The sequence below is a fragment of the Echinops telfairi genome, unplaced genomic scaffold, assembly GCF_000313985.2.
Source record: "Echinops telfairi isolate 266 unplaced genomic scaffold, ASM31398v2 ScPeMD7_7420;HRSCAF=8458, whole genome shotgun sequence".
In the NCBI taxonomy this organism is placed as follows: Eukaryota; Metazoa; Chordata; class Mammalia; order Afrosoricida; family Tenrecidae; genus Echinops; species Echinops telfairi.
This window is the reverse complement of record NW_022111320.1, coordinates 45,014,488-45,027,717: the sequence shown is the minus strand read 5'-3', so window position 1 is coordinate 45,027,717 and position 13,230 is coordinate 45,014,488. Positions and strand designations below refer to the sequence as shown.

At 43.7% G+C, this 13,230-nt stretch overlaps 1 protein-coding gene across 1 annotated transcript in view; it reads right to left on the bottom strand.

The window, feature by feature from the left end:
• LOC101655657 (collagen alpha-6(VI) chain) overlaps positions 1-13,230 on the bottom strand; it is a 134,799-nt gene that overhangs the window by 117,830 nt on the left and 3,739 nt on the right. The window contains exons 3-7 of the mRNA XM_004704181.2: positions 9,835-9,936; positions 9,046-9,666; positions 7,030-7,590; positions 5,774-6,331; positions 2,075-2,650 (exon numbers count right to left, since the gene is read on the bottom strand). Coding sequence (XP_004704238.1) covers positions 2,075-2,650; positions 5,774-6,331; positions 7,030-7,590; positions 9,046-9,666; positions 9,835-9,936 — 2,418 coding nt within the window. The remainder of the gene's footprint in view (positions 1-2,074; positions 2,651-5,773; positions 6,332-7,029; positions 7,591-9,045; positions 9,667-9,834; positions 9,937-13,230) is intronic.

Sequence of the window (13,230 nt, the reverse complement as noted above, 5' to 3'; positions counted from 1 at the left end):
CGGCAGGGGTGCTCAGAAAACACTCACCGACAAGATTTCCCCTTTCCACAAAGTCAACTGACAGTAGTAACCCAGCAATAAAACAAAACAAAACAAAATCTCCACCCACACATATCCATCTTGAGATTCAAAGACAGATGGCTTGTATCATTGACTTGGCCTCCCTAGCTAGTTGAGCCAATACTGTTCTCATTTATCATCTCAAACTGAAGAGAGGTTTTAAAATCATAATGTATGGTGACGATTTCTCTTTATTAACCGCCGCCCCCCCCTTTGGGTGCACATAAAAATACCTACTCCAGAAAGTATGTGGGGATAAGCAATGCAATATATTTTAGAAATATCCCCTTGCATGAATGCAGCAAATCTAAAACAAAAGGAACATGAGAACATTGCTGAGGAATGAGTCATGCTTGGCATACAACTTAAGTGTGTCCTTTAGCCTTCTGGTAAGCATTACTATTTTCCTGAGTTCCCCAGCTACCTCATCACCGACCCAAGTTAATTCTCACCGTAGACACAGGAAATACTAAATAAGACCAAGATTCCTGTTGTAGGGATAAGCCACGAAGGCACAAAAAGCAATAGATCCTTCGGGAAGTGGTTAACTCATCAAATGATTGTGTTTCAGAGTCAAATATGAGACACCAAGAGCTCTTTTGCTGCCCAAAGGAGAAGTTCCAATGTTCCAACAGGGCAATGCTGCTGCTCCAGCAAACTGCAGAAAGACAGTTCCTCTTTGAGATGCAAGGAAAACAGCTCCCTTGTAGCGATTGGCCACAGGAGGCAAACAATGTCCTCCAATGTCCAATGGGACCCGCAATGACTTTGTCCGTTTATGAAAGAAAAAAGATAGGCGTGGCACTCCAAGAAGTCAGGGTGTAGAACGATTAGAACAGTTAGATAAATATGTTTCAAAGGCCCGCATCAAGATGTTGGAATCTGGATGAAAGGAATTCATGCAGCAAAAATAGGATTTTTAGTGAAGTTCATGTTAGCACAAATACCGAGGAATTCTGCTGCTGCTGCTAATTGCTGTCAAGTCCCTTCTCGCCACGGCCACCCCATGTGCACAGAGTGGGAGCTCTTCAGAGAGCTTGTAAGGCCGTTCAAAGCAAACCACCAGGTCTGTCTCCAGATGCACTGGGTAAGTTTGCACTACCCACCTTTCAGGTAGTTCCATGCTGGTCATTTGCACCTGCGAGGAGTCCAAGGAATTTTAGCAGACCCCAATTTCCTTCGGAACCAAAAAAAGTGGAATGGCAGCCACAAAAATGAATAAATAGGTAGAGAGATTGGTGGATAGATAGATGAAGTTGACAATGAGGTCTTTAGCTGCCATGATAGATACTCAGCATCCGGTGCAAAAGAAATCCCACTGTAATCTGTCTTGGGAACATTTTAGGCTGGAATACAGCAGTTAAGATGGGACTTAATATGTTCTAAAGTTTGTGCCACAGTAGAAATGAGAGGAGTTGACGACCTTTAGTCCAAGTCTTCAGATGAATAATGCTGGTTCTTAGGAGGAGATGGAATTAGACTTCCTTGGGGGTGGGGAGTGGAGGGTGGGGAGAATGAGTTGATACCCAGGGCTCAAGTAGAAAGAAAATGTTTTGAAAATGTTGATGGCAACATATGTACAAATATGATTGATTGGATGTGTAGGTTGTGATAAGAGCTGTAAAAGTCCCCAATAAAATGATTAAAAAAAAAAGAATTTGACTTCCTCTGTAAAGAGCAGGAAGAATAATTCATGCGTGGAAATGGCATGCAAGTGAATTCATGCTCTACGAAAAAAAGATTAATTGAGAGTGGTAAACTCCCCAGTGGTGTAAGAGTTTAGGCAGAAGTGAGTAGGGATATCGAAAAGGTATTTTCTCCTTGGGGAGGAGGCCACAATAAAAGTCCTTGCAGTCTTTCCAACCCTGAGATTCTGTCATTGTGGAAAGTCCCACTGAACAATTAAGGTTTCTCTTCCTTCTCTCGGGAACTTGCTCCTGAGAGCTGTTATCTTGATTTCTCCCCCATTTGACCCTCTGCTCATTTTAGGAAAATCTTAATGGATAAACCTTACCTACTTTTGAAGAGTTACAGACACTGGCCGACACATCTGAAAATATCCCCTTCAGGTCTCCAAAAGTCTCCACGAAGTAGTACTTGTCACTTGACCCGGCCATGGCTAACAGCTCCACAGGATTAGCACCAGCAATCCCCACAGCCAGGACAAGGATGCCCTGGTCCCGCAAGGCCTTTGCTGTGGCATTGAGTCTATCTGCATCATGGGATTCCCCATCTGTGATCACAATGAGGACCTGGGGCACCCCCTGGTGTAGGCGGCTTCCGTGGGCTTCCGTGAACATGTGGTCAGAGAAGCCCAGTGCTTTGGAGGTGTAAGTGTTGCCCCCCATTGGCTGGTCATTCTGGAGCATGGAAATCACATCCCCTTTGGTGTCAAGGCTATTGAGATAAAACAACAGCTCTGGGTTATCAGCGTACTTCAGAGCACCAAACCGGACACGATTCTTGCCAACATCAGCTTTTTTCACCAAGCCGATCATAAAGTCCTTCATGATGTTGTATTCATCATAGTCAATGCTGCCAGAACTATCGATCACAAACACAACATCTAAAACTTCAATCCGCTTGCATTCTAAAAGAGAAGGGAAAACCATATGAAATTGACTTTGGGTATCATGAGAAACTCAAACAACAACAGCAAACAGCAACAAAACCCTTTTAAATTTAAAGCAGTTTTAGGTGCACAGAAAAATTACACAGTAAGTGCAGAAACTTCCCATATACCATGTCCCCTTCCCCACAGTTTCCATGAGAGGTCTTAAAATTTCCTTAAAAAATTCTCTTTATCAAATGGGGGCAGGGCAAGTGTAGTGAAGGAGGCTGATGGTGCCTGGCTATCAGGGGATATAGCATCTGGTGTCTTAAAGGTTTGAAGGTAAACAAGCGGCCATCTAGCACAGAAGCATCAAAGCCCATATAGAAGAAGCACACCGGCCTGTGTGATCAGAAGGTGTCAAAGGGATCAGTTATCAGGCATCAAGGAACAAAAATCACATCATTGTGAATGAGGGGGAATGCAGAGTGGGGTCCCAAAGCCCATTTGTGGGCAACTGGACATCCCCTTACAGAAGGGTCACGGGGAGGAGACGAGCCGGTCAGGGTGCAGTATAACAATGATGAAACAAACAACTTTCCTCTAGTTCTTTAATGCTTCCTCCCCCTAACTATCATGATCCCAATTCTACCTTACAGATCTGGCTGGACTGGAGGATGTACACTGGTACAGATGGGACCTGGAAACGGAATCCAGGACAGATGAACCCCTCAGGACCAGTGGTGAGAGTGGTGATACCAGGAGGGTGGAGGGAAGGTGGGGTAGAAAGGGGGAACCAATTACAAGGATCTACATATAACCTCCTCTCTGGAGGTCAGACACCGAAAGTGGGTGAAGGGAGACGTTGGACAGTATAAGATATGACAAGATATAATGACTTGTAAATTATCAAGGGTTCATGAGGGAGGGGGAAACGGAGAAGGAAGGGGAAAATGAGGAGCTGATGCTAGGGACTCAAGTGGAAAGCAGATGTTTTGAGAATGATGATGGCAACAAATGTGCAAATGTGCTTGACACGATGGATGTATGTATGGATTGTAATAAGCGTTGTACGAGCCCCCAATAAAATGATTTTTAAAAAATTCTCTTCATGTGATCATGTTCTACATTAAAATGTTGATTTCCTACATAATCAAGACAGGACACTTCCAATTGGACTGACACTACATAGTAATCCTCAATGAGATGACCTTGTCGGATAAAGCAAATATGCAATCCACTGCAGTGGAGTATGGGAGGACTGTCCACAGAATCACCTGGAATAAAAATGTCAACTAATTTAAGACTGGAAGGAGAAAAAAAAGCATGTACAATTCTGGGGAATTTTTCTTGGATCAGTAAGTGGTTTCTTCAACATGTGCTTTCATTTATACACATTTCTCTCTCTCACTCTTTTTTAAGCCACAGGGGTCATGATCTAATTAAGATACATCTTGAGGGAAATGCTTGAAAGAAATGAATTTGACAACATGACAGCTGTTCATGGCTGACTTTTCAATGTTATGTTTTCTCATTTTTTGGTTTTCTTGAGACATTATCTATTTTCATTTTTAGACCTCATCATAGACCTAAGCCTCTTTCTTACTTGGCCCAGCTAAGTTATCTGAGCATGATGCTCTTAGTCACTTTCTTAATCCTGGACCAAGGACGTGGAACAGTAAAGCAGAAAAAACCCATTGTTGCCTTGTTGCATCCAAAGGCCACAGTGTTCCAAGCTTTGTCTCATTGATTCTAGAGAAATAGAGTTATAAGATGGGTAGCTATTTCGACCTTGAATCACCCACTCTCTCTATGGGTCTTAGAAAGGCATGTTTCAAATATTGACTCATTCATTCCTGAGAAGTGGGACTCTAAGGAGCAACCCCCACTCCCCAGAGATTCATCAAATATTCTTCCATTGCCAACCCCTTGCTGACCAGGTGGTAAGGCTGTTCAAAACCCTATACACAATGTAGTCTGCGCCACTGGCTGGAGGCCCCGTCAAAGGAACCAGAAAGCAAAGTCTTATTCTAGGCTGGTTCCAGTAAGAGGGAAGCAGTACCCCTAGACCTTCTGATGTCCCGAAAACCCTGGATGGATAATTCAGGAGACTCACAATTGGGACCATTCCAGGAGTTCAAATTTGTCCTGGGTGGTATTACCAGGGAATAGAAGTCAAGTGTATTCTACTCTCGAAACGCTGACCATGATCTCAAAGGTGTCTGGTGTGAGTTGAACATGATCTGAGTAACAATGCTTTTCTCTCCCTTGAAAGTTCATTAAGATCTGTCTCTTGTATGGGCACTTTTCAGAACACCTCTGCCGTCAAACCTTGGGGATCAGATTCTGAATCTGTCCCTTGTATTTTCTGAACTTGTACTTGTTTCATTGCTTCTATATCTCCGAAGGTTCATGGGAAAAGGGTGGAGATTATGCCATGAACTTCCTTTGAAGCATCCATTACTCATCTTCCTGTACTAAATCCCTCCTTTATAGGATTTAATGAATACCCAAGGGTTTTCTAAATTATTCTCTTATTTTACATAAAGATGCATTTTCTTCAAACTGTAAAAATACTTTTGCTGTGCAGCCTAGCCAAACTCAAGCTATCTTGGGCAGGAGGTTACATACCACTACTCCTGAGCTCAGCACCTCACTGGTAGCCCGTGACACACGGTACAAAAGGCTGGGTCTCTTTCTTCCAAGAGGTGCCAAGTCTGTGGTGGGATTCCAGTTCTACAACTCCCCATGGGATGAGGCTCAAGCCAGTCTCCAGCTCAGACTGTCTCCTTGCTGAGCTCCTACCTTTCCCAAGTTCCTTATCCCATCTAAGAACTCTTTCTCAGCAAATCATATCCATAAACAAGCCCAGACTCACCCTGTGCTTCCAGGGAACCTGGTCTAAGACCAAGGATGATACCAGTGCTATGTGGATACAGATGGGGAAGGCTCTACGTGTCCCTAAATTGTTCCTTCCTAGTAGCGGAGCTGACAACTCTGCTTAGGAAAGTTGCCTTTTACATGCAGGTCAAATGCCCCCAGGATAATTTCTCAATAGGTGTGTTTGATGTTCAAGTAGTAGTCTACCCATTCATGAAATAGTGAGTAACATTGGCATCTGGTGTTTGGATAGTGCCTCTAGTGAATGAACCCCACGCCTACCTTCATGAGGGCTGCAAATCCCAAAAACAAGGTCATCTTCAATGCGCTGCAGAATGTCGAAATTCTCAACATAGAAAACCATCTCCGGCCGCCCACTGATCTCCTCCAGCTGGGTGACGTTGGAGCCAAACACCCCCACCGAGTAGATAATGGTGCCTGCTTGCCGAAGCTCTGCCGCAGGGTCCTTTACTACGTCATGAGCCTCACCATCTGTGATGAGGATGAGAAACTTCCTGACGTTGGGCCGGGCCCCCTTGTCGGGCCTGAAATACTGAGACACAAAGGACAAGGCACTGCCAGTCATCGTGGTCTCTCCAATGTGCGGCATGTGGTCTATTGCATCTGCGATTTCCCTTGGGCTTGTGAATTTGTTGAGCGGAAACTCCTCCTTATTGATGTCGCTGAACTGGACGACACCAATTTGCACCCGATTGGGGCCAATCTGAGATTTGCTCACCAGGCTTTTCATAAATGTCTTCATTTTGGCAAAGTTTTCAAGCCCTATACTGCCAGAACTGTCCACCAGAAACATGATGTCGGCTTGCATCTCCTTACAGGCTGCGGAAGAGAATCAGGGATGTTTACTCGGGTCAGTGTCATGTATAAAAGGAGCGAGCTGGCGAAGCACTAACCCGAGTGAGTCTAATTTGAAAATGAAGTGTGTGCTTGGCCAGGATGGTTAGCATTGGAGGCAATAAAAGTGAGAAAATCGTATTTGTTCCTGAGAGATTCGCTTGAATTTACACCTCAAGGTTTCTTCCCCTTAGCGTGATTGTCATTTTGTGCCAGGTAATTCTGTATCGTGGGCAGGCTGTTCTGTGCATTGTAGGCTATTGTAGAAGGTTAAGTCACTTAATGCTACAGCCACCGCCTAAATGACAACAATGGCAAGTATCTCTAGACATTGTCAAATGTCCCCTCAGGGTAAAAATCACCTTGGTCACACACTCTTGATATAGCTCTAGAAGACTTCTTAAATTTTTTTTAAATGACTTAAATAAACCTGGAGTATCCCTCAAGCCTGAAATCAGCTGATCATTTTGCCCATGCATCAATCGAACAGGGATTTGCGGGGAGAAGCCCTTACTAAGGAAACACCAACTGTCAGCCATGCTATCACGAGCCCTTCATATTGTGCGGGAGAGCAAATAGAATCACTAAGGGCCACAGATCTCCACTTACAGCGGGCCATTACTTCTCTAAACCAGCACTGGGCAGGTGCGAGCAAATCGCAAGGCAAAAACCATTTCTCTTACCTTCTTCAGTACAGATTTCTTGCACAACTTGGTTTCTGATGTCTTTCAAAGAGTCAAAGTCATGCACATAGTACACCCTCTTTTCCTTGCCGGCAATGTCACGCAGCTGCCTTTGGTCGGCCTCCTTGACCCCGATGGCGTGAATGTGGACATGCTCCTCCTGCAGTCTGTTTGCGGGCTCCACGATGCTGTCTCTGGACCTACCATTTGTCAGGACAATAAGGTGACTGGGCACCTTGCTTCCTCGCTGCTTCCGTGCCTTTTGCAACAGCTTCAGAGTGAAATTCAAGGCCGCGCCTGTGTGTGTATCCCCACCCATCTGCCGAATGTTCTCAATGGCTTTTCCCACTTCGTGTTTGTTTGAGTATTTATTGATCTCAAATTCTAAGTCCCAGGTGTCTGCATACTGCACCGCCCCGACCCGTACTTTGTGGGGAGCGATGTTGAACATCCCTACCACCTCTGACAGGAAGGTCTTCATTTCCTGGAACTCCGTGGCCTCAGTGCTCCCTGAGCCATCGATGAGCAGGTAGATGTCAGCCTCTTCTGTGTCCACACAACCTAAAATTGAACAAAATGCACAGTCCGGCACTTGGGGCAAATGTGGAGAAGGCATGGGAGCAGATGGGAAGAACAACAAGTTGGAACTTCCCCAGAAAGATAGGAACAATTTCTAGGCATAAGGGGCACGCTTAAAGTTGTGAATCTATATATCTGTTGGGACAAATTCATCGTGTCTGACACTTTGATACTATTGGGATAGTTCTCTGTCATGCATGATGCTAAATCTATATACACTCAAAATGCTAGAAAGAAAAATTTACAACCTTTAAACATCACTGTTCTCATTCATAAATACTAGTTTAGCAAAAAAAAATCAAGAGGTGCGTTGTGAAGGACAGATGGCATTTAACTGAACTTTATGGTCATATGAGGTTTATTTCTTGAACAAATAATCTATTCCTCATTCATGTGGTCACATAAGTGAACCAGGGACATTTTCAGTGGTCGTATGGATGTAGGGGTAATGATGATTTTATAGGACACATGTTATAAATATTTTTCAAAGAATGCATTCAAACAAAACAAAATGAAACAAAAAAGTCCACTGCCACTGAGTCGATTTCAACTCATAGCACCCCTGTAAGGGACTTCTGAGACTATAACTGTTTGTGGAAGCGGATCTTGCAGTTAAGCAACCCAATGTTTAAACCACAACAACACCAGGGCTCCTGCTATATACACACATATAAATACTTTTATAGACTTTGTGTCTACCTGAAGTATATCAAAATAACTAAAATCAATTGCTGTCTCTCTCTCTCTAAATGCTCAGATACTGGGATGGATTTTTTCATTTCCATAGACTCAAAACAAATCATGACCCCTTGCCCACGGAGTTGATTCTGATTCAGAACAACCCAACGGGGCAGAGTAGAATGGTCGCATAGGGTTTCTAAGGCTGTACATTTTTAAGGAAACAGACTGCAACTGCCTCCTTCCCTAGAGTAGATTTGAACTTACGGAGTGAAGGGCTTTAACCACTGTGCCACCAGTGTTCCTATCTAAATCATGCTTTCCATTTATCCTGCAAATTGAAATTTGCAGATAAATAAAGAAGAAAAGAGAGAGAGAGAAAAATTGCCCAAAGAAAATAAGGGAATGTGGGGAGCCTGAGAGGCAAAGGAGAAAAAGAAAAAAGAAAGGGGAAGAAAGAAAGTTACCATACTAGAATATTCTTGGAGGCATCAGTAAGGAATGATCAAATCAGAGCTTCCCAAATTTGGAAGTGAAAAAGTGAAACCCCTTATCTCTATTACAACAACTCATACGATGTATAGTCTTCCCCCAATTACATGTTGTATTATCAAACTAAAGTAAAAAATCAGAGATTCGTTCCCCCACCCATATCACATCCCTTCGAGCCCTTTGTATATATAAAGTCTGAAAGACAAAGAGATGGGGTGGGGGGTGTCTTTTCAGATGTTCCATCTTTCTCCCAGTAAACGGCCTTACCAGATTTAAGCGATTCCGTCCTCTCCGAGAGGACGGAGACCTTGTGTGTTATTTGATTCCGCAGCTTCTTCAGAAGCGTCTGGTTGTGGGCAGCCAGGTCGGAGAAGGTTTTCAGCTTGGAGACGTACTTCTCAGCTGGGTGAGAGGCTATCTTTTCCAACTCGGTGTCACTGGCCCCCTCGATGCCCATGGTAAAGATGGTCACGCCCTCACGTCGGAGGTTCACCGCTGCCGCGGTCACGTTGTCTTCTGACGGTCGGTGGGTCACCAGCACGGCAATCTGAGGCACCCCCTGGTTCTTCCGACTGCCCTCCTGTACCCTGAAGACTTCCTTCCTTAAGGTCCTGATCGCAGCTCCGCTGTAGGCCTGGCCCGTCTGGGGAGAGAGGTTCTGGATGTGCTGGAGAACCTCTGACTTATTGGTACCAGTGCTCAGTGAGTTGATCACCGTTGTCTCGTTGCTGTAGGCCACAAGACCAACCCTCGTGCACTGCTCCTTGATGTCCAGGGCCTTGACGCTCTCTTCCAGAAAGTCTTTGAGATAGTCAAAGTCCTCCAGGCTGCCGTTCATGGCCACATCCAACAGGAACACCACATCGGCTACAGAGGGGCCTTGGCAAACTGTGTGGGCAAGAAAGGAAGAAGCACAGTGTGAACTGGAGGCGCGGCACTCTGCTTGGCATTAGAAGGCATGAGCAGCACTCTACCCGTAAGGAAAGAAGGGGACCTACAAAGTGGTGATGATGAGTCTGCGATCAGAGGGCCTGGGATCAATTCCTGCCCACACACCTGTCTTCAGTTTCTCTGTATGTAAAGTGGACGTAAGAATAATCCCAGATTTTCTCAGACAGTTGATATGCAGGTGAACTGAGATCATGCGTTTAGCTTTACCTAACGAACAGTACATGTTAGTATCATATTACAGTCACAGAAACCATCCTGGTCATTATAACCAGTAGTTAGCGTCCACTGTGACTAAGGGATGGTCACAGGAAAGCAGCTGTGCTTTCAGTTATTTTGTTTGGAAACGCTATCAGTAATACATGTTTCTGTTTTCAGAGATTACCCCGTGGAGAACACTCCCTATATTCAGGACTGTTGTAAGTTGCCTTTGAGGCCCTTCTGTTTGGATACAGAGGAGAACTACCGCATAGGGTTCCTCGTCTGATACTTTTCCTGGAAGCAGATGAGGAGAGAAGGGAAGTTCTAGGAGCATCCCTTTCCAGGTCTTTCCTCTGCAGTAGTTCTGGGTGAGTTTGGACCATCAGCTAGCCGAGTGCAAACTATTTGCACCACCTGGAGGGTTTCTATGACTAGATAATTATATGTGTCACTTAATTCAAATAGAACGAAGGCGAGCTTCCTCTACTAATGATTTGGATATGTACACTGTGAACGCATTGATTTTTTCTGGCAGCTTCCTGTTCCTTGCCTAGATGATGTTCACAAACTCTTGGCTCTTCGTGTTAATAGAGAACCGCAAGAGGACAGACAAACAGCACAGTTTGGAAGTGGAACAGAACCAAGGAGGTTAATGCCGAACAGAGTAGGCGGAAGCCAGGTAATGTGGTACAGAAACTCCTTGGGTTTGGGACTCAGAAGACCTGACCCAACTCTGACTTCAAATGTCCCCCTGCTCTCCTCTCTGGACAATAGGGCTTTGGACTATCCCAAGTTGTTTTTCATGCTCAGGTTCTATGATTAAGTCAGGGGTGTCAGGAGTCAAGCATTGCATTAGTTGCAACTTTGCCTTTTTAATTTACCTATAATAAAAGGCCCGAGCAGCTAAAGCCCAGGAAAGTGGCTCAGATGTTAGCTCGGTGGCAGGGAGAAGGTATCCCTGGATTACAAACAAACAAAGAAACAAAACTTGGGCCCAGTACACAGTGGGAACACACTATAGGTGGTGAACCAAAGCTTGGGCTCACTAGGTATAAAATAGCCACAATCGTTGGGCCTTCCTGAACACAGCATATTTAACTTCCTGCTGATTTCACACAGGGGAAAGGGATGTTCCTAGAGTTTCAATTCTCTCCTTAGGCTGACTTTTCAAAAGTGTTTTGTCATCTTTCCTACATTCTATCTAAGGTCACCTCCACCACCCATCTGTCAATATGTTGCTATGTTTCTGTAAGCAATGTCTCTGGTATTTCACATACCAGCAAGGTCACTCAGGGTGAAGAAGTTTTCCCCAGACTAAGACATACTAGGAAAAAGAAAGATGTAGACCACTTCTGAAAAATTATCCACCGAAAACCATACAATTAGCAGCAGAACAGTGTCTGATATGGTGCTGGATGATAAGCCTCTTCGGCTTTGAATCACTGAGAAAATACAACTCGGGAAGAGTTGCTTCTTCCAGAGTCAACATGAATGAGCTAGATGAAGCTCTCGGGACCTTCAACAGGTCTTGGAGTGTAATTCAAATGGAGAAGACACAGCTACAAGCATCCATTAATAATCAGAATGTCGAATGAATGAAGTATGAATCTCAGAATATTGGGAGTGGTTCAAATGAAATGGAGCATTAAGATCCCTAGAGAAGGCATTGGTGAGCTGACCTTGGCCATTTTGAACAGGACAGTCACATGGTTTACTATGCTGCAAATGACCAATGAAGAATAATGGCATCTCTTGCATCAAGAACATTTAAAAGAAAAGTTCAAGATCTATCTTGAAGGTCAACACTCTCAGTGATAGGATAATAGCCCTGTGACTACAAGAAAGACCAGGTAATAAGACAATTATTCAAATTTATGTACCAGCTACTAAAGCCAATGGTGAAGAAATTAACTAATTCCACCAATATCTTCAGTCTTCAATAGATCAAGCATGAAATCGAGATAAATTAAAAATCACTAGTGATTGGAATGAGGAAGTTGGAAACAAAGAAGAAGGAACCGTCATTGGAAAATATGATCTTGGTGCTAGAAATGACACTGGAGATTGCATGACAGATTTTTGCAAGAGCAATTACTTCTCATTGGGAATACCTTTTTCAAACCACCCCAATAGTGTCTATTCACCTGGAAGTCACCAGATTTAATGCACAGGAATCAGGTCGACTAGATCTGTAGAAAGAGAGAAAGGAAAGGCTTAGTAAATCAGCCAAAACAAGGTCAGGGGCTGAATGTGAAACAGGATATCTATTGTCATATGAAAATTCAGATTGAAGGGGAATAAAATTAAGGCAAGTCCAAGAGAGCCAATACATGTCCTAGAGCACACGCAATGTAAATTTCGAGTTCAGCTAGAGAATAGATTTGACACATTGAAAAACAGTGACTGAAAGCAAGAGAAGTTGTGGGATGACATGTAGGGCATTGTACACGAAGAAAGCAAGAGATCATTCAAAGGACAGGAAAGGAAAAAAAGACTTACGTAGATGTCAGAAGAGATTCTGAAACTTGCTTTTATGGAGAGAAGCTAAAGCTCCTGGAAGAGATGATGACTTAAAAGAACTGAACAGAAAATGTCAAAGGGCAGTTGGAGAAGGTGTAGTGTTATAAGGAAATATGCAAAGACGTGGTGTTAGAGAACCGGAAGGGAAGAACAAGCTCAGCCTTCCTCAAGCCGAACAATTGAAAGAAAATTCAAGCTCCAAGGTAAACTATTGAAGGATTCTATGGGCCCAATATTGAAGGATATAAGAAGAATCAAAAGAATATGGAAGGAATACACAGTCATTGTACCTAAAAGAACTGGCCGGCAATCACTTCTTTCAAGAGGTAGCATGTGACCAAGAATTGTTGGTATTGAAGGAAGTTCAATTCCTGCACTAAAGACATTAGTGAAAAACAAGATTCTGGGAATTGAAATATTTCAACAAAATGAAGCATTTGAGGCACTTGCTTGTCTCTGCCAAGAAATTTGGAAGACTGCTATCTGGCCAACCAACTGAAAGAGAGCCATATTGGTGTCCATTCAAAGAAACATAATTCAACAGAATGTGGAAATTACCAAAAGATAGATTTATTATCCATACAAGTAAATTTTCACTGCACATAATTCAACAGCAGTCACAGCAGTACTTTGACAGTGAGCTGCCAGATATTCAAACTGGATCAGAAGAGGATGTGGACTGAAAATGGCATTGCTGCTGTCAGATGGAATTTGGCTGAAATCAGAGACTATTAGAGAATGCATACTGGTACAGATAGAAACTGAAAATCCAGGGAATCCAGG